At 37.6% G+C, this 24110-nt stretch overlaps 1 protein-coding gene across 6 annotated transcripts in view; it reads right to left on the bottom strand.

Moving 5' to 3' along the window:
- The window catches only part of CDKAL1 (CDK5 regulatory subunit associated protein 1 like 1), a 730510-nt gene that overhangs the window by 326262 nt on the left and 380138 nt on the right, over positions 1-24110 (bottom strand). For all 6 annotated transcript variants that reach the window (XM_061398740.1, XM_061398739.1, XM_061398736.1 and 3 more), the window contains one exon: positions 5376-5542. In XM_061398740.1, the coding sequence (XP_061254724.1) occupies positions 5376-5542 (167 nt within the window). The remainder of the gene's footprint in view (positions 1-5375; positions 5543-24110) is intronic.

Raw genomic sequence — 24110 nt, forward strand, 5'->3', positions numbered from 1 at the left:
GGAATATGCTAGCATGATTATCTTAGCGATATCAACAGGAAAGCAAAAATAGAGGGAAAATATCTCTTTACTAGATGTTATAGGAGCACATATTAGGGGAATATATTAGTCAATATATGCAGTAGCAAACATTAGTAATTCTGCTTAACTGATTACTACCCACTGTCATCATATGGTAAGTATGAAATGTAAAAAAAAAACATTAAAGTAAAAATAGCAGGAGTATAAAATGGGTTAAAAAAATTCAGGCTATACAGGAGGCAGCATAAGGGGAGCGAAGGGAAGAGCAAACAGGAATGTAATGAAAGAAGCATCTTAAGGACCCTATCAGTCAGTTCAGTCACTCAGTCCTGTCCAACTCTTTGCAACCCCATGGACTGCAGCAGGCCAGGCTTCCCTGGCCATCTCCCAGAGCTTACTCAAACTCATGTCTATTATGTTGGTGATGACATCCAACCATCTCATCCTCTGTCATTCCCTTCTCCTCCTGCCTTCAATCTTTCCCAGCATCAGGGTCTTTTCCAATGAGTCAGTTCTTCGCATTAGGTGGCCAACGTATTAGAATTTCAACTTTAGCATCAGTCCTTCCAATGAATATTCAGGATTGACTTCCTTAGGATTGACTGTTGGATGTTCTTGCAGTCCAAGGGACTCTCAGTGTGTTGTTTTTGGTGTTTCCAACACCACAGTCCAAAAGCATCAACTCTTCAGCACTCAACTTTCTTTATAGTCCAACTCTCACATCCATACATGACTACTGGAAAAACCATAGCTTTGACTAGATGGACCTTTGTTGGCAAAGTAATGTCTCTGCTTTTTAATATGCTGTCTAGATTGGTCATAGCTTTTCTTCCAAGGGGCAAGCATCTTTTCATTTCATGACTGCACTCACTATCTGCAGTGATTTTGGAAGCCCCCAAAATAAAGTCTTTCACTGTTTCCATTGTTTCCCCATCTATTTGCCATGAAGTGATGGGACCGGATGCCATGATCTTCATTTTCTGAATGTTGAGTTTTAAGCCAACTTTTTCACTCTCCTCTTTCACTTTCATCAAGAGGCTCTTCAGTTCTTCACTTTCTGCCATAAGGGTGGTATCACCTGTGTATCTGAGGTTATTGATATTTCTCCTGGCAATCTTGTGCTTCATCCAGCCCAACATTTCTCATAATGTATTCTGCATATAAGCTAAATAAGCCAGGTGACAATATACAGCTTTGACATACTCCTTTCCTGATTTGGAACCAGTCTGTTGTTCCATGTCCAGTTCTAACTGTGGCTTCTTGGCCTGTATACAGATTTCTCAAGAGGCAGGTCAGGTGGTCTGGTATTCCCATCTCTTTCAGAATTTCACACAGTTTGTTGCCATCCATACAGTCAACAGCTTTGGCATAGTCAATAAAGCAGATGTTTTTCTGGAACTCTCTTGCTTTTTCAATGATTCAACGAAGGTTGGCAATTTGATCTCTGGTTCCTCTGCCTTTTCTAAATCCAGCTTGAACATCTGGAAGTTCACGGTTCATGTATTGTTGAATTGGAGAATTTTGAGCATTACTTTGCTAGTATGTGAGATGAGTGCAATTATGCAGTAGTTTGAGCATTCTTTGGCATTGCCTTTCTTTGGGATTGGAATGAAAACCGACCTTTTCCAGTCCTGTGGCCACTGCTGAGTTTTCCAAATTTGCTGGCAGGACCCTATAGGTCATTATAAAGAGCTTATCTTTACATGGTGAGTAATGAAGAGGCATCACAGATCTAATATGAAGTAAAATGCTTTTTAATCTATTATTTTATCAACAGTTTCTATTTCATATTCAAATTAATGATTATTACATAGATCAATTTTAGGGTGTTTTCCCACCAAGCATTTTATACACACACACACACATGCATATATAGATTGTATATACATATATGTGTGTGTGTGTATAAATAAGATATCTTTGTCAGTTATGTCATCATTTAAAATGAATCCCCTATGGTTTTTTACAGCATCGATAAGTTAAAAATAGGGTTTGTAGGTGTTCCAATCAGATACTCAACTTTGACTGCCTGTCAGGGATTAAGAATTCTCCCTCCTTTCCTTTTATTCATTACACATTTATGCAATATCTGCTATATAAAGTGCCATACATAATGCTAGACTCTCAATAGAAACTTAAACCTACATCCTATGTTAAGTGTGATATCTTCTGTTCCTGGGAAGACTTAATAATATGTATTTTCAACAGACCCATTTTTCCACACCATACATTTAAATAATGATAGAAACTTTGGTATTTTCCTTTAAATGACTTTTCCTTTAAACTGCTCAATTAAAAAAAAAAAAAAAAACTGTTAAAAGAGTTTAAGAAAAATCTCAAGAGTCAGGTAATGTGAAGTGAACAGAACCAAGAGAAAGGAAACCCACCTAGTGGAGTGCTCTGTAATTAAAGTCTGTCGCATGAAGCGTCTTCCAGAAACACAAAAGGGCTGGGTCCTCCCAGCATAATTTGCCAGGAATGCCCACCATAAAGGTATTAAAGCATCAGAGAAGTTATTCAAGAGTGGCTTCCTTCTATCCTGATGGTTTAGAAAAAAAATCACCTGTCATTCACTGGGATTTTTTTTTTCCCCCTCTGTTTTCAGCTTTTCTTCTGTTTTCTTTTTTTCCTTATTGATGAGTTCTCTTCAGCACTTTAGATAAATCAAGTAGTTTCTTCAGAGTGGTCTAAGCTTAGTAAGAGGAAAAGGGGTAAATACAATGCACTGTGGGTATGGGCTGAGACTCCCTCGGGTCGGCTCCCTTCCCTAATGTCCTTTTTCACACATGGAAGCCCTTGGAGCTCATTTACTTTGTCATCTTGTGCTGCCTCTTCTGGCCAGAATGTTAACACTTTGAAATTCAAAACGATAGCATGGGCTCTATAATCTATTTTATGAAGAAAGGTCTTCTTTTTTCACCCTTTGATTCACTTATTCATTCAGTCACTACTGGGTGGGGTATCAAGAGGTAGACAATGACAATGCCCTCGTGAAGATGAGAATGTAGGAGGGAAGGCCAACATTATAGATATCTTAGAGCAAGCATTTTTAAAAGGTAATGTTTGGTCATCTGATGCAAACAGCCGACTCATTGGAAAAGATCCTGATGCTGGGAAACATTGAAGGCAGAAGGAGAAGAGGCCAACAGAGGATGAGATGGCTGAATGGCATCACCGATGCAATGGACATGAACTTGGGCAATCTCCAGGAGATAGTGAGGAACAGGGAGGCCTGGCGTGCTGCAGTCCATGAGATTGTGAGGTCAGACACAACTGGGTGACTGAATAACAATAACATCATGACAATTGGAAATTATTTCACTCTAACTACAATCTATGAACTAAACACCTATTGTTTTTCCAGGTAAAGTATAAAGCTATATTTGGCATCTCCTATTGACTAGCAGCTCTTCTGGAGCATCTATTCGGAGGTCAACAAGTCTAGCACCATGCCAGGTGCTGAGCGTTAGGGTTTGCTATCACTGCAATATTAGCTTCTGCAGTTTTGCAATTAATTAAAGGACTGAAATTTTTCCAAGAGATATTAGGTTACTCATCTCAGAGCCAATACATTATTTTTTTCCCCTTGTGTTTACTCCCCACCTGAACTTCTCTGTAGCTACTAATGTTCCCTTGATCTTTAATGAGTTGTTTTTTTTGTTTTGTTTTTTTTTAAATCCAAAGAAACTGGCCTGTTATACTGGCAGGGCTTACTTCTATTCCTACCCACCAAAGACCCAATACATCTCCTGGTCTTCATGATGCCTCACATTTACTGCAAACACCCCAAGACCGCTCTTAGCAGAGTTGATTTTTTACAGAGAAGCATCTTGGTTTTTCAAGTTAAAAGTCAAAGAGTTAAGTAAAAACAGACATGCCTGCAACTTATTTTTAAATAGTAAATCATAATTGTCCCACATTGCCCAAAGTACCACACTTAACACATAAATCACACACAGTTACTAAAAAGATCTTGCTGGGAAAATGTAACAAAATTGCTAAATCTCTTCATTATATATTTATATTTAACAACCAGATTGCAATCAACTGTTTTCAGAATTTCTAAAATAAGTTGTTCATAGTAGCGTGACTTTTCAGCAACAACCTCATGGTAAATGCCTCTAAACCAAATCAACAGAAACAATTCAGGGATATTTATTTGCATTTACACATTTAATTTCAGCCACTATACTGGCTTTTAAAATTTTGCAATGTCATTTTTCTGTGCAAACTTATTGCAAAGAACACAACTCATTAAAAATATAAGTGACTAAAAAATATATATATATAAGTGACTGCATGATTTTCCAAGAGTACTTGTCCTCAACTATGAGATTAATAGCATAATTTATTTCTTAAATAAAAATCATGGATCCCAGCACACACTTTTTCATTTAAATGGTTGCTCCCTTGTCCATATTCTTTGCTCATACTTATTGTATCATTTGTCATCAAGTACCATAGTTACTTGGGCTTCCCTGGAGTCTCAGTGGTAAAGAATCCACCTACAATGTAGGAGACCTGGGTTCAATCCCCGGGTTGGGAAGAGTTTGGAGGAGGAAATGGCAACCCATTCCAGTATTCTTGCTTGGGAAATCCCATGGACAGAGGAGCCTGGCAGGCAACAGTCCACTGGGTCACAAGAGAGTTGGAGATAACTGAGTGACTAAATGATAACAACAACCATAGTTACTTGTACAAATGTACATTTTCCTAATTTAACAGTAGGCTACTTGAGGGTAAGCAACCTGATCCATGGAAGTTATAAAAATAAGACTCTGGATCTTGCATTATCATAACTCCTTTTTTCACAGTGGTCACAAGAGAACCAAGTTGAAGAATATGAAGGTCTGTGTCTCTTTGATCTCATTTCACCCCTAACTATCGCCAGACAAAGGGATGGAGTTTAAAACATCCTTAAATTCTGCAGCACAGTATCCTTACTGGTAGGGCTAACAGCAGTTCAGATAATGCAATGTTCACAGTTGGTTGCAAAATCAATGCACCATATTATCTGTCCTGAAATAGACAAGGGTTAAAAATGGAGGGATTGAGGCAAATTTACACATTGGAAAACTGAAGGGCTGTAAGCAAGATACAAAGAACTGGGACAAGATGGCAAATGCTAGAAAACCTAGGCAACATTAACTAAGGGTGAGGAAACAGAAACAAGATGTGCAGAATGACAAAAGAGGGGGTTTGAAATTCCCAATTCATTCTTGGTAATGTGCGACCACAAAAGAAATGTGAAAGTGGTCTTAAAGGAAACTTGTGGGATGGTGCTGAGGCTGCCACCACGCTGTCTGGGTTGGTTCAGGTCTGTGTCAGCATGGAAATGAGCTGCTTTTCCTTACCTCCAGGTGCTCTAAAATATAGGGTGGATTGGTCATGCCCAGCCTCAGCATCGCTCCCTCAGGAATCACTTCAACCAGCTTCCACAGCAGGGCCGGGAGGCTGGAGCCAATATCTCTGCCGTAAGCCCCCGTGTCTTCACTGGTCAACCATATCTCACAAACACCCTCTGCAAATCAAAGAAGATAATTAACAAATCTGTTGCAGAGCCGTTTCCTTCATCATACAGCTGCTCACTCTTTTTAATGCAGGTTTTTTCAACACTATTATGCAGGCAAGTCTGGGTATTCAATTGCAGAGAAAAAGCAGCTTATCCCATGGTGGCACTGGGTTATTAAGTTCATTTTATGAACACCAGAGAGTTACAACAATGTTGTAAATTATCAGTGCATCCTATGGAGTGATTAACATTCACAGCCAATCAGTTCAACCAATGCTTCCTCCAAAGCCCTTTGATCAAGACTGAGGCTTTAGTCCCATCACAGAGGATACCTAGTTGATTGAACAGCATAAGCCCCAGAACTGAAAGAGTCCCTCCACAGAATAGGTACCATCAGCAGTTAACTCACTAATCAGTCTGTCAGCGACCTAAGGAAAAATGTCAAGTGTAGTTAAAGTTGGACTCACAAATTATTCATCATGAGGTACCCACTTCTCCTGCAGTAACTATGCCAATTTGTTTTCTTTATTCAATTAAGAATAGAGTGCATTGTATTGCTGCATTCAAAGAAGCTGGTCGCTGTAGGAACTAAGCATCTGTGTTGGAAAACCTGTTTACTAAAAATAGGACAGATCGCATCCTATTTTCCATCAGTTGGACTTTAGGAAAAGGTATCTGCGTTTCCTTGCTACTGTTGTTATAAAGGATCCTGACTTCAAACATTACCGCTTGCAATAACAGTCTTCCAAAAATTGAAAGGAAATACTTTGGGATCACCTAGTATTATTTAAAATAAATAAAGCAGAGTTAGCAAGAGCCACCCAAGTTTGTAGGGTGCACAGAATGTTTCTGAAGGCATATTCAATTAAAGGATTAGCCTGTTTTATAAGCCAAATGATTCACAAGGCAAAAACAAACAGTGACGAGGGACTGTGAAATTTGCTCAGGCTAATGTGGTTTGTTGCTTCTGAAGAAACTCGACACACGCACAAGGCACACAAACAAATACGACAGCCTGAACCAAAAGTAGACGTTTCTAGGAAGACACTTAAAAATTAAAATTTTAAATTGTCTTTGGTTGACAGAAGAATCTAAAAAATACACTTAAATATTCCTAGCCAAGAGAGACAACAAATAAAACATACGGTTTCTATGTGAATGTGAACTTTAACAGAAAAAAGAAGCAAAAGAGAAAGATCTTCACTCTCTTTAATGTGTTACACAGAGGTGGAAAAATATACATGAAGTTACGGTCTCCAGTCAGAGCTCTTTCCATTAGAAGAACAGATATATTTACTTTATCAACAAACTAATCAACTGACATAAAAACATATTAACTCTTCCCCACTTGATTCTCTTTCTCAGACAAGCACATCCTCACCCACATCCAGACAACATGGAAAACACAAGGACAGAAATAAAATTTAGTTTCCCCAAATTAAAGAAGACATTAAAAAAAAAGTTCCATTTTAAAAGTTAGAGATGTTTTTTAAACATTTCTAACACCTCATATTTGAAAATCTGTAATGTTATGAATATATCTTTTCTTAATTTAAATATGTTGTTTCAGAAATTAATAAACATTTGCTTAGTTTTAATCATTTAATAAAAAGTTTTATCCTCAAAGTAAATAATCTGGCATATCCACAGGCTATCTTTGTGGCTCTATAATTTTATAAATATCCTCTGTACATAGAGTGTTTTTCTGTTGAAAAAAACTGGTTGTAATTAGTGGTATCATCTGTATTTTAACATGACATATGCCATCAGACACTGGACTCATACAATCATTTTTTTTTTTAAATCTTATCACAAAATCCACTCCAGGAAAAGAGATGGCTAAGTAACAACATAAACGGATTTTAAAACACTCTGAAAGAGGTTATAAAAACAGGACATTATCCATGATTTTCCAGTTACTGGCATTTGAGCAACACAATATGAATATTTTAAAATGAACAGAATAATTTTAATTTATAATTTTTCCACCCAAATGGTTCCATGTTATGCCTTATGTAGAGAGAGCAAGTTCCTGGAACAGTGCCTTGCTGTTTGCTAGATGAATATAGAAGGGGAAAAATCGCTGTGAATAGGGTGGAAATAATAGCCATGTGGAAACAGCAGCCAGCTCTTCAGTCTGCATAGGTGGGGACCAACAGCCCCCTGGTGGGCTGAAGCTTCAAATTAAATCACAGAAAGAGGAAGCAGCTGTAGCACTAAGTCAGCAACAACAGGAATAATGGTCTCCATGCCTCCAAGATCAAGGCTGCTAAAATGCTTGATATAATAGCAACCTGGTGTAAAACACAATGAAATGAGAAAACATGTGCAAAATGTGAAGTCCTTGGACTTGAGGAGAACTGTGCCTTGCTCATTCAATTCCCAACTTTGTCAAAGATGATTTTGCTCTTTATATCAGAAAGTTCAGGTTTTGGAAGGCGACCTTTCAAGCATTCATTCTAATGAGAGTGCCTCCCGCCGTTAGGACACACAAAGCCATTTCATAGCAAAGGTGAAGCTCTGTGGTGCGGAATCCCCGCCACTGAAACCCTGCCCTCTGGGAACCTTGGGATTATTCATAGTGCAAGCGGTTCCTGCCAGGTCAGCTTGCATATGAATCTACCAGGGAAACCCAAGGCTGCAGTCTGTAATCACTAATGGACATTGGGACGCATGCATGCTTCGAGCTGCATACGTAATTGGCTATACTTACGGACAGAAGTGCTTGCCTAAACAGCTTCATTCCTCAAGGACTTCAGTTATGAGCTCTATTCCTTTGCACATTCATTCCTTTATTCGTCCATCAAACAGTTATTAGGCCCTTACCTACTATGTGCCCTGCAGCTCTTCCAGCTCATGACAGATATGGATTCATCATTAGACTTCTGTGACCTGAGACTCGCTATTACAGGCGTTGGTGAGGGGACACTGACAGACGCCCTGGGAACTTCATATACATCCCTATCAGTGGTGATGGTGGACAGGGGTGGATGCTGGCGGAACACAGCCTGAGAAATGGAAATCAAGGGCAATCTGAGGGGACTGAAGTGCATATGAGGTAACCCCAGTGACACAGAGCCAGTCTACACTGCAACATAGATTTGAATTAATACCGATACATGTCAGAAAAACAAACACATGGAAATGAGAGAGAGTCGGAGGCAGGAAGAACTGAGACAAGAGAAGTGAATCACCAATAAATCCTTCCATATTTCTAATAAAAAATACATGCATAAAAGAAAGTGGTGGGTAGAAACTCAGGATACAGGAGTGAGTCTTTTCTAAGCATCCATGGAGATACCTTACTTTTTTCCTAAAAATGACTTTTGTTCATGTTCCTTACTGTCTATCTGACTTTTCTAATACACACTAGGTTCATAAGATTATCTATCATCCTTTGGTTGTGTTAATTTTGGTTTAAAAAAAAGCAGATACCAGGAAGAAAGGAAATGCATCTTATAAAGGAAAATTCTTTAAAAAGTTTAGTTATTGGAATTTATTATCATTTTACCCAAGTAATTACAGATCAGCTTATAGCTGAAATGCTCTTTCCCCTGAAGACAGAGCAATATCAACAGTTGGATTTTGATCTCTGCTCCACAGTAATTTGAGATGACAGAGGATGGAAAAAGTAGAAGACATAAAAAGTTAATAGTAAAAGAAAGATAATATTCTCAGTAACACAGTCTGAAAATAAAGAAAACCCTTTCGGAAAAACCAAACTTTGCCAAAATTGAATTCCAAAAGACATGACTCACTATAAATTTTCCTGTGTATGAGCTTCATTGTAATAAATTAAAATATGGGTGATGATTGATTTCATCTGATCAGAGAAGTGATATTTCTCTGGTAGCTCATGCTTTATCACTGGGAAAAATTTCCACGATCATGAGTTGTTTCAGTTATTCCATATGAGTAGTCTCTAAAAATATAGACTATACCAATATAAAAACTGCAAATTGTGATGTTTTCTTAGCACTATATGGTAAGAAAATCAACATCAACTAAACATAACATCAAAAAACCCACCTCATGTGCAGAAAAGAGAATCCTCCTACACTGTTGGTACGGATGCAGACTGGTACAAAAACAAAGTTGCCACATGACCCAGCAATTTCACTTCTGGGCATATACATCCAGAAAAAAACCATAACTTGAAAGATTCACGCACCCCTGTGTTCACTGCAGCACTATTTACCACAGCCAAGACACGGAAGCAACCTTTGTGTGTGCATCGGCAGGTGAACGGATAAAGATGGGGCACGTATATACAATGGAATATTAGTCATAAAAAAGAGCAGAAAGCCATCTGCAGTAACATGCATGGACCTAGAGATTATCACACTAAGTGAAGGAAGTCAGACAAAGACAAATACCATATGATATCACTTATACCTGGAATCTAAAGACACAAACGGACTTGTTTACAAAACAGTCTCACAGACATAGAAAACAAATGTACATTTTCCAAAGGAGAAAGATGCTGGACGGAGGGATAAAGCAGAAAGTTGGGACTAGCAGATACAAACTACTATACATAAAATAAACAACAAGGGCTTACTGTATAGCACAGGGAACGATGTTCAATATACTGCTATGAACCACAGTGGAAAAGAATATGAAAAGGAACACACACACACACACATAGGTCTAACTGAATCACTTTGCTGTACACCAGTAACTAACACAACATTGTAATCAACTATACTTTTATACTAAAAAAAAAATCACCTCAAAATCTGCTACACCTTTCTTCCTCAGAAGACGCGCTCTGTCTCCCCGTGTCTTGTGCTCTCCACTACCAGCCTTGTCCTTCCCTTTCCCTACAGTTCCATTCCCCAGTCTTTCTCACCGTCCATCCCAGCCTTCATGCTCCATTTTCTTCTCCATATAGGGAATATAGGCCAGTAGGGAATATGAATTAAATATACATTATTTGTTAGCTTTATTTGGCTTCCCTGATGGCTCAGCTGGTAAAGAATCAGCCTGCAATGCATGAGACACAGGAGACACAGGTTTGATCCCTGGATCGGGAAGATCCCCTGGAGAAGGAAATGACAATCCACTCTACCACTTTTGTCTGAAAAATCCCATAGACAGAAGAGTCTGTACTGCATTCTCTGCTCTTAATTCCCCATTCTCTCTTTTAAGGGTCACAGTGTATATGAACTAGACTTTTATGGGCTCTTTCTTCTTAAAAAATTATCTTAAAATCCAGAATTGAATATGACCCTCTGTTTTATCATATGAAAGGTCATGAAAATTGCTTCAATGGCAACATTTCTAAGTAATAATATACACAGGTAGCCTTCTACCTATTTAGCTAATTCATTTAAGAGTGAATTGGGCAATATAACTCCTTTGGTCCTTTCTAATCCTACTATTAGACACTCAGGGATCTTAAGTTTCCATTGAGATAAAAAGGGCTTAAGTAACACTTTTATTAAAGAAGCATCACAGCAGATCCAATCAAGGCTATCTTTTATAGAACAATGATTCATCATGGACAAATACCCAAACAGGCCGCCAAAGAAGATAGTTATCGATGAGCTAATTCTTCAATTATGTCTATACTGTTTTTGTAAACTTAAAAAAAAGTTTATTAGTGGCCTGAAGGTTTTTGCCCTGTTTTTATTTTGAACAGTGTTGAATTTCAAGAAAATTTTCAAGAGCAGTACAACAAATGCATGTACCTCTTTCACCCAGACTCAGGAATGACATCTTGTCACATTTGTGAACACTCTCTCCACATCCACAAATACAACTTTCTTTTTTTTTTTCCTGAACCATCTGAGAATTAGCTGCAGACATTAGGGTACTTTACCTCTAAATATGTCAGCACATAGCTTCTAAGATCAAGAACATTCTCCGTCACATTCTCACAATACAAGCACTATGCCAGGCCAGGGGAACACTGCGGTCAGAACTCAACGCTTTGGCACACATTGTTCTCTCTGTCTAAAACACACCTCACTCTTCTTGCATAATGAATACCTCTTCCAGGAAACTTTGCTGACCAACCAGGCTAATTGAGATGCTCCTCTCCTGTGCTTCCCAGCATCTTGTACAAAATCCCATACCACAATGCATTATAATTACAGGTTTAACTGCTTGTCTCTCCTGAGAGGATGGAAGAATCTTCTGGACAGAGATGCAAAATCTTCCTAAATACATTTATGCCGAGGACCTATTATGGTGCCTTAGCACACAGGAAGCCCTCAATAAACTTTGGTTCCAATCAATTTAATTAATAAGATTGTGTTCAATAAAAATGAGTAACTAAGTTGAATTCAGCTAACATTTGAAAGTACCTCTTCCTTGTCCCCACATAGGTATATATAAACATATATGTATACACATGGATACACACAGAGTGAACGCAGTAATGTACCAGGTTCTGCACTAGGCAATGAGAAAATATCAAAATCAATTTTCTCTGGACACTATGAAAACGCAACTTGAATACTTCACATTTGTTGCATAGTTTAACTTCTAAGCAATCCTTAGAAGTTCTTAGAGTTCTTAGAATTACTTAGAGTTCTTTATTACTGGATAGTGACTATAGGATACCATAGAAAGTGAATACAAACCATCTTTTTACTTAGAGGTGAAACTTCCCGTGTACATGTAAATTCAGATGGACCAATTATCCATAAATTTACTAAACTTTAAAATGATCTTTTTAAGTGCTTTAACAATAAGAGTTAACAAAGAGACAGTATTTCCAGAGTACACTGATATCTGACTGCAGTCATACACAGAAAAAAAAGAATTGTTTGAATAGATTGACAATGTTGCTGCTAAATAAAAAAAAAAACAACCTACTTAATTCCTTTTGAAAGGTCATAATCATATAAAAATTGTTTATTTCCACACTTTCGTAAGAATTTGGAAATAATGGCAAGCTAAAACCAAACTAAACACCACAAAAGGATGACACGTTTTCTAAAAATAAGGCATCTGACTCCCCAGTCTCCGAAAATCTGCAATAAGCCTCAATGAGGCAGATTAAGTTTATCCTCTTAATACTAGTGTGTTCTGCTCCATACACGGGCTTTTTAAATACCCCTAGAGAGAATACAGACAGCCATGTCTATGAAAGGACCCTCCGGTATTTCAATAGGATGTAGGGAGATGTTATTTTGTTTTTGTTTCTTTTTTAAATTACAGCAGGCTCCACTCCCAGCAGTCCAAACAGTATAGATAAAAAAGGAAGGAGGAGGAGGAAACAGACACCTGTAATGCAGTACCTAGTCTCAGAGAAGATTCATATGAGCTGATCACAGTAATGGCAGAAATTTATCTGGATTCCAAGACAAACCAGAAGACCTACAGAAGAGTTTAGAGGGTAAAGGAAACTAAAAAGATTTGGTGTTATTTTGGCTACTGAACTCAATTACAGAATGAGGAACAAAGAGAACTTAAATTATTACAGAATAATTTTATGTAATTATTACATATAATCATTACAAAATATTTATAAACAGAATGTTTTTATGACTAACATTTTTTAATTCTAAATGTCTTTCTCATAAGTGAACTCCACCAAACATCTGTAGTTAGAATCAGGGAACTTTGACTTTAAATATAAAGCTTATTGATATTTCAAGTATTTAAACAGCAAACAGAGTTTTCCATTTTCTAGAATTTCTTATATTCAGCCTGAAGGTACATCGAGCAGGTGTCTTAATACAAATACATCATTCATTCATTCAAACATTCTTTCACTCATCCTTCTTCTAGCAAATATCTTTTGAGTATCACTATGTGCCAGACACTGTTTCAGATCTAGAGATAGGTCTCTGCCCTTAAGAAATGTATTCAAGTGAGAGGCAATAAACTGAGATAAAGAATATGTTGTCAAGTAAAAATAACTGCTAATAAAATGTCTGAAAGCAGGAACGGAGGAACAAGTGATACAGTGATTGGGAAAGGATGCTGTCATTGTCGACAGGGAAAAGTGAGGACAACTCAGGATGACATGAAATCTGAATGAACCAAGTAGCAAGCCCGGGAGACCAGCGATCTGAAGGAAGAGTGCTTGCAGCAAACGCACTGTAAGTGCAAAGACCCAGCACAAGCACTTTCACAGTTCCCAAGGGAGCACAAAGCTGTCAGTGTGGTTGGGGCACAATGGGGAAGGGATGTGTGCTGGGAAAAAAAAAATTGTAAAATGGGAGCCACTTGTGACAACAGTTGCTGCAAGAGGCTCAAGCTCACTGGGCGGAGCTAAGAAAGTAAATATGATACATCCATAACCTACTAACTATTGTATGCAATGGATATGCAAGCTGGATATTATAATTACTAGTGAAAGCTCTCAATATCTCCAGGTTTTAAGATACTCTCAAACCTATGATCAAAATTATTCCAAACAGTTTGGGAATCCTCAAATCACTAGATTTGGCACATAAGAAGGGCCAGGACAAGAAGTAACAGTAAATGCCACCGTCCAGTCTTTGTCAAATTGCTTTCTTTCACTGTTTTTTTTTTGAAGAAGGAATTTATTAATATTGACAAAAACGCATGAAACAAGACTCATGTATTTAAATAGAAACAAGCAAAAAACCCAAGACCAGAAACACATTTATGCTTTCTAGTTGGGAGCACTAGAAAGAGAAAAAGAAAGTGGTATCATCCTTATATATCTGCTCCTTTTTCTTCTCCTTCCCATCCAACAGAGCCTAAGCACTACTACCCCATCACTGAGCATCACTTAGGCTGACATTCAACTAACCAACAACTGCCACAGACTCAGAGAGTCTTCAAAGATGCTCGACCACTACAATGACTTCAGGAAGAAGGATAGATAAGAATAAGTAAAATAGAATTCTCTCTTGTGTGGCAGGGAAAAAGAAAGGACAAAGAGGCTCGTGCTCAAAAATCTATTATCCACACACCAATTAACTATTATGATAAATAAGAATAGCTGAGGTCAGTTTTACTCTTTTTTACTATAACTGGCAACTGACAAAAAAATGGGCTAGTTAGAACAGTCGGGAAGCATTACTTGTGCACTTTCCAGGTGTAATATCAAAGAGATCAGAAGATATTTATGCTTTCTGCTGAGTAAAACTAAAAAAATGCGGGGGGAAGAGTGAGTGCTATTTTTATATAATGAAATGTTACAGTACAATTTTAGGACAAAAACATATCTAAACGTTTGGAAGTTGTATGGAGAAGTTGGTGGTTGGGCCTGGAGAAGAAGACCTATCAGAATAGGAAGGTCTGATTTTCATAATCAACTACTCTTCAATTTAAAATTTCTAAGAACAAAGCACTATAAACATTTGCACATGATATTAATAAAAGTTTTTAATATATATTATAATAGAATAACATATATGCCAAAGCCTAGCTCTGTAGCTTGACCAGTAATCAAAATTATATCCACCAACAATCTGCTTCTGTAGAGGAACGTATAATATCCAGTATGAATTGTGGAGTCTGGCCATGTTAATGACAGCAAATAATTTTAATTAAAAAGAAATGTTGTGAGGACTTCCATTTTTACACATGAAGGATTAACTGTAACAAGAATTGCCTTAATGTTATAAACAACTAGAAATTTTGACAAAATATATAAAACAACAATCATCAGACGAGGAGCAGAAGGCAGTGCAGGGCTATGATTTTTGAGAGAAGCACGTAAGGTGAGTCCTCTAACTGTCCATCTTACTGCCTGGCAGCATTTTCTAGGCCACAGCACAGAAAAAGAGAAGCAAATAGAGCCTGGTCATCTTTCCAAATTGAGGAGATGGAAACTGGAGTTCAGAGAGCTACCTTTACAGGCGCAAATATCATCGACAAGAAAGATGTACAGAGATAGAGTTCCAAAGAACAGCAGATGGCTCCTCTCAAGTTTCTCACTGAGAATGCATGGGAGGAAAAACTAAACCCCAAAGTTGTGTTAAGAGTCACAGAAAAGCATAAGACTAACAATTCCTGGAACTCACAAAGGACCAGGAACAGTTTGTTCCTACAAGCCAAAAGAAAGACTTCAGAATATACAAATCACTGGATAGAGTTCTTACAAGGTTAACCAACTTACGGGTAGAGAAAAAATTTGTGTTAAACTAAAAGCTGCTCTATGTGCGTTAGTTGCTCCGTTGTGTCCAACTCTGTGACCCTGTGAGCTATAGCCCACCAGGCTCCTCTGTCCATGGGATTCTTCTGGGAAGAATACTGGAGAGGGTTGCCAGTTCCTTCTCCAGAGAATCTTCCTGACCCAAGGATAAAACCCAGATCTCCCACATTGGAGGCATATTCTCTACTTACTGAGCCACCAGGGAAGCCCCATAGCTGCTCTGCTGCTAAGTCACTTCGGTCATGTCCAACTCTTTGCGACCCCATGGACTGCAGCCCACCAGGCTCCTCTGTCCATGGGATTTTCCAGGCAAGAGTACTGGAGTGGGTGGCCATTGCCTTCTCCAATAGCTGCTCTAGACCTATACTAATAGACTTGAAAAAAGACAGCCTCAAAAAATAAATAAAGCTAATTTCAAACTGCTGCTGCTGCTGCTAAGTTGCTTCAGTCGTGTCCGACTCTGTGCGACCCCATAGACAGTGGCCCACCAGGCTCCCCCGTCCCTGGGATTCTCCAGGCAAGAACACTGGAGTGGGTTGCCATTTCCTTCTCCAATGCATGAAAAGAAAAAGTGAAAGTGAAGTCACTCAGTCGTGACTCTTCATGACCCCATGGTCTGCAGCCTACCAGGCTCCTCCGTCCATGGGATTTTCCAGGCAAGAGTACTGGAGTGGGCTGCCATTGTCTTCTCCAAACTATTTAACTCTAAAACAGGACAAAGTCCAAAAAGAACACAACAAAATTCAAAATAATTTTCAAAATGCCTGGCATCTGAACAAAAATTACCAGGCATGCATATAACAAAATACTAACTATGGTATGATGTGGTGAAAAACATTAATCAAATGAAACAGAGTCACAAATGACAGAGATGACAAAGTTAGCAGACAAGGACATTAAAATAGCTACTGTAGATGTCATTCACATGTTCGAAAAATATGAACATGATGAAAAAATAACCAGAAAATTTTAAAAGACTGTACTGGAACTTCCGGAGAAAAAGATCTAGTAACAGACACTAACCAAAATGAAGCCAAGAGGCACAGAGAACCCTGAGTATGAGCGTGAACAGAACAACAGTAAGCTGATTAATACATGCATAGAGTCCCTAAAGTAACAGCTGAATTTTTTTCCAAATTTGATAAAAACTGTAAAATGTTAGAAACTCAATCAGCCTCAGTAGAATAAAGAACCACACCAAAGGATATTATAAATTAATTGCTTTTTAAAAATAAAGAGGAACTTTTAAAAGCAATTGAGGATGAGGATGATATTATACACAGGCATAGATATAAAAATCACAGAAAACTTCTTGTTAGAACCATGCAATCCAGAATGTAATGGAGAAACATCCTCAAAATACTCAAACACTGAACTAGAATTTTGTATTCAAAGAAAACAGAAAAATATTTTTCCAATGATAAATAAAGACTTCAGACAAACAAAGCGGAGAAAATTCATTGTAAAGAATACTATGCATATTTAAAGCCTAGAGCAACCATGGGCTTCCCTGGTGGCTCAAATAGTAAAGAATCTTGCCTACAATGCAGAAGACCTGGGTTCAACCCCTGGGTTGGGACGATCTCTTGGAAGAGGGCAAGGCAACCCACCCAGTATTCTTGCCTGGAGATTCCCCATGGACAGAGGAGCCTGACAGGCTACAGTCCATGGGGTAGCAAAGAGTCAGACATTCCAAGTGGAGCTAATGGTAAACAACCCGCCTGGGAATGCAGGAGACACGAGAGACGTGAACTCGATCCCCAGGTCGGGAAGATCCTCTGGAAAAGGAAACTTGAAAAGTATCAACTAAAACTCAAAAGAAAGAAAGCTATAGTAACATTAGAAATAAGAGCTGACTGAAGAAAATCAAAACACGGTACAGATAACCCATGAGATGCATTAAGAGTATAAGCATGCACCATTCAATATGACAGCTACCAACCACATTTGGATACTGAATATTTAAAATGTGGTTAGTTCAAATTGAGATATGCAGTAAGTACACAGATTCTGAAGACTTAGTATGAAAAAAGACTGCAAATATCTCAATAAGAACTTTTATGTTGATTACAAGTTGAAATACTCCGGATATATTGGGTTAATTAAAACATTTGATAAAATTTAACCTGTAGTTTTTTCTTTTACTTTTCTTAATGTGACGACTAGAAACTTTTAAATCACATACTTGGTTTACATTGTATTTGTACTGGACAGCACCGTTATATAGACTATAAAATTGTCTACATTGCAGAACTAAAAGAACACGAAGTTTCATTAATAAAAAGTACTTTCTTCTAAATAATCAAGAGAAACTGAAAAATTTCAGTTAAATAACAACAGATATAAGATGTTATCCCTTATACATTTTATACTTCATTTACTTATATCTGTTTTTATTTGATTGTGTTGCTATATTGTATTAAAATCTCACAAAGTATTAAAGTTAATAAAAATGCCATTAGCAAACTCCCAATTCTACTACAACCATTTTGTGTATTATGTTTAAGTCATCTTTGACATGCACATTTCATATAGTTCACAATTTTTAAAAAAAGCAAGATTATTATTCTATATAAAACTATACTTAAAAATTCCTTGAATACTTAATCTCACACTTTGTGTTACTACAAATAGTATTCCCAAACTTTGATACAAAGATCTACCAATTGTCTCTAATTGTAAGCCATTATTTATCTCATAATTTAAAAATGAGGAAACACATAATATGAGTGAGGTAAGTGACTCACTTGTTATTAACCAACATATCAGTTGAGAAGAAATCCTTTAAAAAGCTAATTTTCGAGGCTGATATACACAACTTTTCTTCTTTGTGAAAAAATGAAATATCACCCATTCATTTGTGTTTGAAATATCAAACATTCATGTTAACTTAATAATAATTTTGCCTTCCCTCAATTCCCCTGCATAAAACCATTACAAGGAACTCTCTACCTTCTCCTCCTCCATTCCTGCAGTCAATACATTATTATAATATTTTCTAACTATGCAGAAATGATTTAAAAAGAAATTAGAGTACTTGTAGTACTGCACCAGACCAAACTCAGCCAACTGCAGCAAAGTCATTTTGTTAATTTTTTTTTAAATAAGTTGGTTACATTTTTTAAATGCATTAACTTACCTCTATTAAGTCTGCAAAATCTCTTCCAGGAAATCCAATCTCAATATTTCAAATGGGTTTACTTAAATATTCTTTAAAAAATAAAAAACCCTTTGTGTGTGTGGTGGGGGAGGGATTTATTCTGTATTCTGAAATTTCCTAGTTCTTCTGTGTTATCTCATGTGACTTCAACTGGCTGAGGATTAAGCTGAGGTCCTAGAGAGGGTCTCTTTCACTCTCTATTTATTCTTAAGATCTCCAAAAGTATCCCTGGTAACTCGGTGAATAGCACAGGAGGGAGAAGCCAGCAGAAGGAAATATGGAAAAAAATGTCTAACACACAATAGCTTACTTCTAATTATGTTTATAGTGTATTTTCACTCTTCCCCACCAACTAGGATGAAAACTACAATAAGACTGAGATTTTCACCTGGTTTCTTCACTAATGTATCTCCTGTAATATAGACTACTGCCTGAAACTTGATGAGCATCCAATGTATATTTGTTGATTTAGTTACTCAGTTAATATAAGGACAGGAAAAAAGGAACACACAAAGCGCTAGAGAAGGAGACGACACCTCGGGGGCGAGAACGTGGAGACTAAACTAGGAGCCTGCAAGTGCAGACCTCAGGTTTAAGTGGCAGGAACAGAAGAAAGACATGGTATTTCAAACAGAATACAAAATATAACTATGGGGGGGGGGCTGGGGGGGAAGCTTCTAGAAGGAGGAAGTATATATAGTTATGACTGATTTGAGATGCTGTATGGCAGAAACCAACACAATACTGTAAAGCAATTATCCTCCAATTAAAAATTTTTAAAATGTAAAAAAATGCTTTTCTCATTATAGTAGAAAACTGCACAATCAAAAAATACTTAAAATACACATTTAACAGAAAAAAAGCAAAGACTATAAAATAATCATAATAAATTATTTGAGCTTCAGTTAATACATGTTTTCTATTTAGGAATTAATCTGTCATCTTTCATACATCCAGCCAAGTAAAGGCTAGACATCAAAACAATGAGAAAAAGTTCTCTGAAAAATACTGACAACTGAGATACTTCTATGAATTAAGTTAATATTTTCCTTTTGAAATGAAGAAAGCAGCATTATTTTAATGGTAAAAAAAGAGTTCCACTAGAGAATTATTTGAAGATCATCACTTTATACAGAAGTGCACTTTATTCAGTTCCATAGAACTCCACGCACTTGAAATGTCAAAGATCAAGCCAGAAGATGATAAGCCAGAAGCAGTCAGCACAACTAGTGACCTTGGGTTTAAATACCATTCTCCCATAAAAACAATGCAAATCAAGAACCCATTTCCCTTAGCAAAGAGTACAACTTCCTGATTTAAAGTAGCTAATGTCAGGATGCTTCTAAAAATTATCACCTTATTTTTTTTTAATACCATCAAATGAACCAAATTTGAAGAATTTTGTCTTCAAATTAAAAGCTTCACACATAACATAAAGAAGAAAAATGTTATGTACTTATTTGCTATTAAAAGTGAAAAGTCTTGCTTTTGAAACAGGTCTTATTATTGCCATTAACCTCACAGAGTAGTACTTATTAAGAAGTCACCACTGAGTCCTACGTGACGTTTGCCAGTTATAGGGCACTTAGAAACAAAATGGATGACACGTTTATGAAAGAGAATTTAGAAGTAAATGCACAGAATATTTTTAAGTTACATATTTATAAGATATTATCTATCTTGTAGATAATCCTAAGGAGTAGCCCAGGGAGATGTGAAAATGATAATGTCAACATGCAATGGAAAGAATATTCCATGTTTCTGAGATATTAAATTGAGATATACCTGGGTTCGATCCCTGGGTTGAGGACCTGGCAACCCATTCCGGTATTCTTGCCTAAAGAATCCCATGGGCAGAGGAGGAGCCTGGCAGGCTACAGTCCATGGGGTCGCAAAGAGTCGGACATGACTAAGCAACCGCACAGCACATAACAAAGAAAATATATTACATCTATATTTATTATTATATAAGCACTAATACAGAGGAGAATCTAGTGGACAAGAAACTGGTGTAAAGGAATCAACATAAGACTTATGACTGATAAGGAGCAGATCCCATCACTGGGAAGCTGCAGACACTCTCTTCCATAGAGAGGGCAGGGGAGGGTCTGCTGTGCAGCAGCAGGAGTCCAATTCCACATGCTCACAGGGGACTTGAACTACTGGAGGAAAAACAGTGGGAAGGACAAGGGCTTTTTATCAAACAGATTACATTTCATCTTGAAACCATGACTTGCACAACAGTTACCAGAAGAGACCAAAGGTAAAGAATATTTATTATAAAGTACAAGGCTATTAATAGTCATTAGCAATAAAAAGGGGCTTTCCTCGATGATGGCTCAGCAGGTAAAGAATCTGCCTGCAATGCAGGAGACCTGGGTTCAATCCCTGGGTCAAGACGATCTCACAGAGGAGGAAATGCCAACCCACTCCAGTATAATTGCCTGGAGAATCCCATGAACAGAGAAGCCTAGTGGGCTACAGACCATGGGGTCGCAAAGAATCAGACAGAACTCAGCGACCAAACAACAACATACAAGAGATATGACTCCATCTTCTGTAAATCAGATATTCATGGGAAATCATTCTCTCAGTTAACTTCCGTCCTTCTGAGATTTTCCATTTCACATCCTCTAGTTCCATTTTTGACTAAAATTCGTTCACACCACGCACTGACCCTTGGTCTTTTCAAACGATTGTGATCAGCACCACAGTGCGCATGATGCTTTGAACATTACCAGTTTCAGCAAATAACGAACCACCTTTACTATTAAAAGAAATAAAAACGAACAATGAACCTAGATTGCAGAAATCTCTGTTGACCACAGAATTGCCATCAGTGACCCTAACAGCTATTTTATTATAAAAGGCCCTCAAATGACAAAATATGCAAATTATCTTTATGCAAGAAATGTACCAAATATAGTCTAAGATTCAGTGCTTAAAAATATTCATCCAACTGGGATGATTTCAGATTAAAGAAAATAAGGACTGTGTAATTATATACACTTACCTTGACAAATAGAAAGCAATCTGTGATTAGAACATAGCAATTAGTTACAAAATGCTTCACATGGATTTAATTACCCATCAGTCTACATGTAGCTTAATTACTTTTATCTCATTGCATCAGTAAAAGGTTTCTGCCTAAGGCAACTGCCAGTCATATATTTATAAGGCTTCTAGACTTTACAGTGAATACATTATAACATTCAGTCAAATGTGCTAAAGTTACAGTTGCAGAGACAGTCTTAATTTTGAGACTCTAGTTTTAGTTCAGAAACGTCTCATCACTGTCTTAGATTCAACTCTCATCCAACTTTCACAAGGACAGTGTCACCTATTTGGCTGTATAATATTGTTTACTAAAACATAACTTCGGTTTATTCTAATAAAAGGAAAGACCTCTAAAACCAAAACGATTATCTTACTGTCCTGAGGCAAAGGACACTATGACACTATAGTCTCATGAGTAAGGTAAATAGTTAAATTCAGAAAGAGGGTGACTCTCTTTCAGGGGAGATGAAGAAAGTCCTTTCACTCAGTACTAATCTGCTGCGAAGCTCGGAAAGATGTTGGCTTCATCGTATGGGAATTTCTGTGTGTGGGGCTCAGAATGGGAAGTGCTATCTTCCATTGTTCTTGCCTTAGCAAGAGGGTTGTGCAATTCAGCCAACCACGGTTTCATTCCTAAAATCTTTGCTGATTAACTTGGTATCTTTGGGCTAGTTATTTAACTAGGATGTAAATGGCACCCCACTCCAGTACTCTTGCCTGGAGATTCCCATGGACGGAGGAGCCTGGTAGGCTGCAGTCCATGGAGTCGCTAGGAGTCGGACACGACTGAGCGACTTCACTTTCTCTTTTCACTTTCATGCATTGGACAGGGAAATGGCAACCCTCTCCAGTGTTCTTGCCTGGAGAATCCCAGGGACGGGGGAGCCTGGTGGGCTGCCATCTATGGGGTCGCACAGAGTCGGACACGACTGAAGTGACTTAGCATAGCATAAGGATAAATAATAACCATCTCACTTAACTGTTCAATAACACAAAAATATCTATCTAGTAGATAGTCTAGATATCTGTAGCAAGGATATACCAAAGTTAACACTGTTTCCTGGGAGGGGTCTGTGAGGATTACATGAATTCATCAGAAAAAGAGGTCTCTTTGGAAATAAGTAGGGGAAAAAAAAATTCTCCTTCCATTTTTTTTTTTAAGGGAATATTTTTGGTGTTGGTTAGGAAATTAGATCCTTTGAGAAGTGGGAGTTTTCAAAGCTCTGGAATCTGGTGTTACGGAATTCTGGCCTCACCCTACTTAGAACCTTTGAAGAAACAACCATCTGTTAAGGAAGGCACATCTTTGGGCCAGAAGGCATACAGACATCTAGTAAGGCTTTCTTTAGGGCTCACAAGTCACTAAGTATCCCTCTGTGATTTCTGTTTTACTCAAACCAGAGTTGCTTCTGCTTAAATACATACAAAATCAACAAGAAAAGAGATTTCAAGTGCTACTGTGCTTAAGGATCACTTACAAAGCATCTTAAAAATTCAAGCAGGGTGGATAAAATTCTACTGAAGTACATCTGGGTGATGTCTATCTAAGTCTAGGTATTCTGCTGATATTGATAACCACACCTAGAGAAACACCAGGGGTTAGGCTTCATGGGAGTATACAGCAACAACAATTTATATTATCAAAAGTCTTTAAAAACAATCTTTTCAAGACTTAAAATTTCCTCCCTGAAATCAATTAACACACTGTGATTTCATACTTCCCAATTATTGATCCCCAAAAGGATTATAGGCTCTCGATTCTTAACAAGAGTTTGCAAATAGTTCTTGTGTCGCCATGATGAACAGGTTTCCCACTACAGTTAAAAGAAACACAGAACAGAGGAAGATAAGACAATGGCCAGATTTTATGGTTAGGTGTGGGAACCAAAATACAGAATAAGATCTCAGTGTTCTGAGATGCATATTAAATATGTAAAGATAACCTACACTGTAAAATCAATCCCCTGAAGACCTTAGGGAGTTTTACTCTACTTGTAAACCTCAAAGTGAGCAGTACACAGTAGTTGCTCAAAAAGCACCTGGAAGTTCTTACAGGTCACAGTGGTTTCACTCACCTAGGTGCTCTCAGCCCTTCATACAAGGACCATAGCACATAATAACTACTTAACTAATATTTGCTAAAGGAGGAAAAGCAATGGGGCAGAAAGCAGGGACATGATTCAAATATTTAACCTTTGTGGAAAGGATGCATTCTTTTAAATAACAAAGTATTCCAATATTTCTGTAGTTAGGAAACAATTTTTTAGAAAGTG

Source organism: Bos javanicus, chromosome 23 (genome assembly GCF_032452875.1).
Source record: "Bos javanicus breed banteng chromosome 23, ARS-OSU_banteng_1.0, whole genome shotgun sequence".
NCBI lineage: Eukaryota > Metazoa > Chordata > Mammalia > Artiodactyla > Bovidae > Bos > Bos javanicus.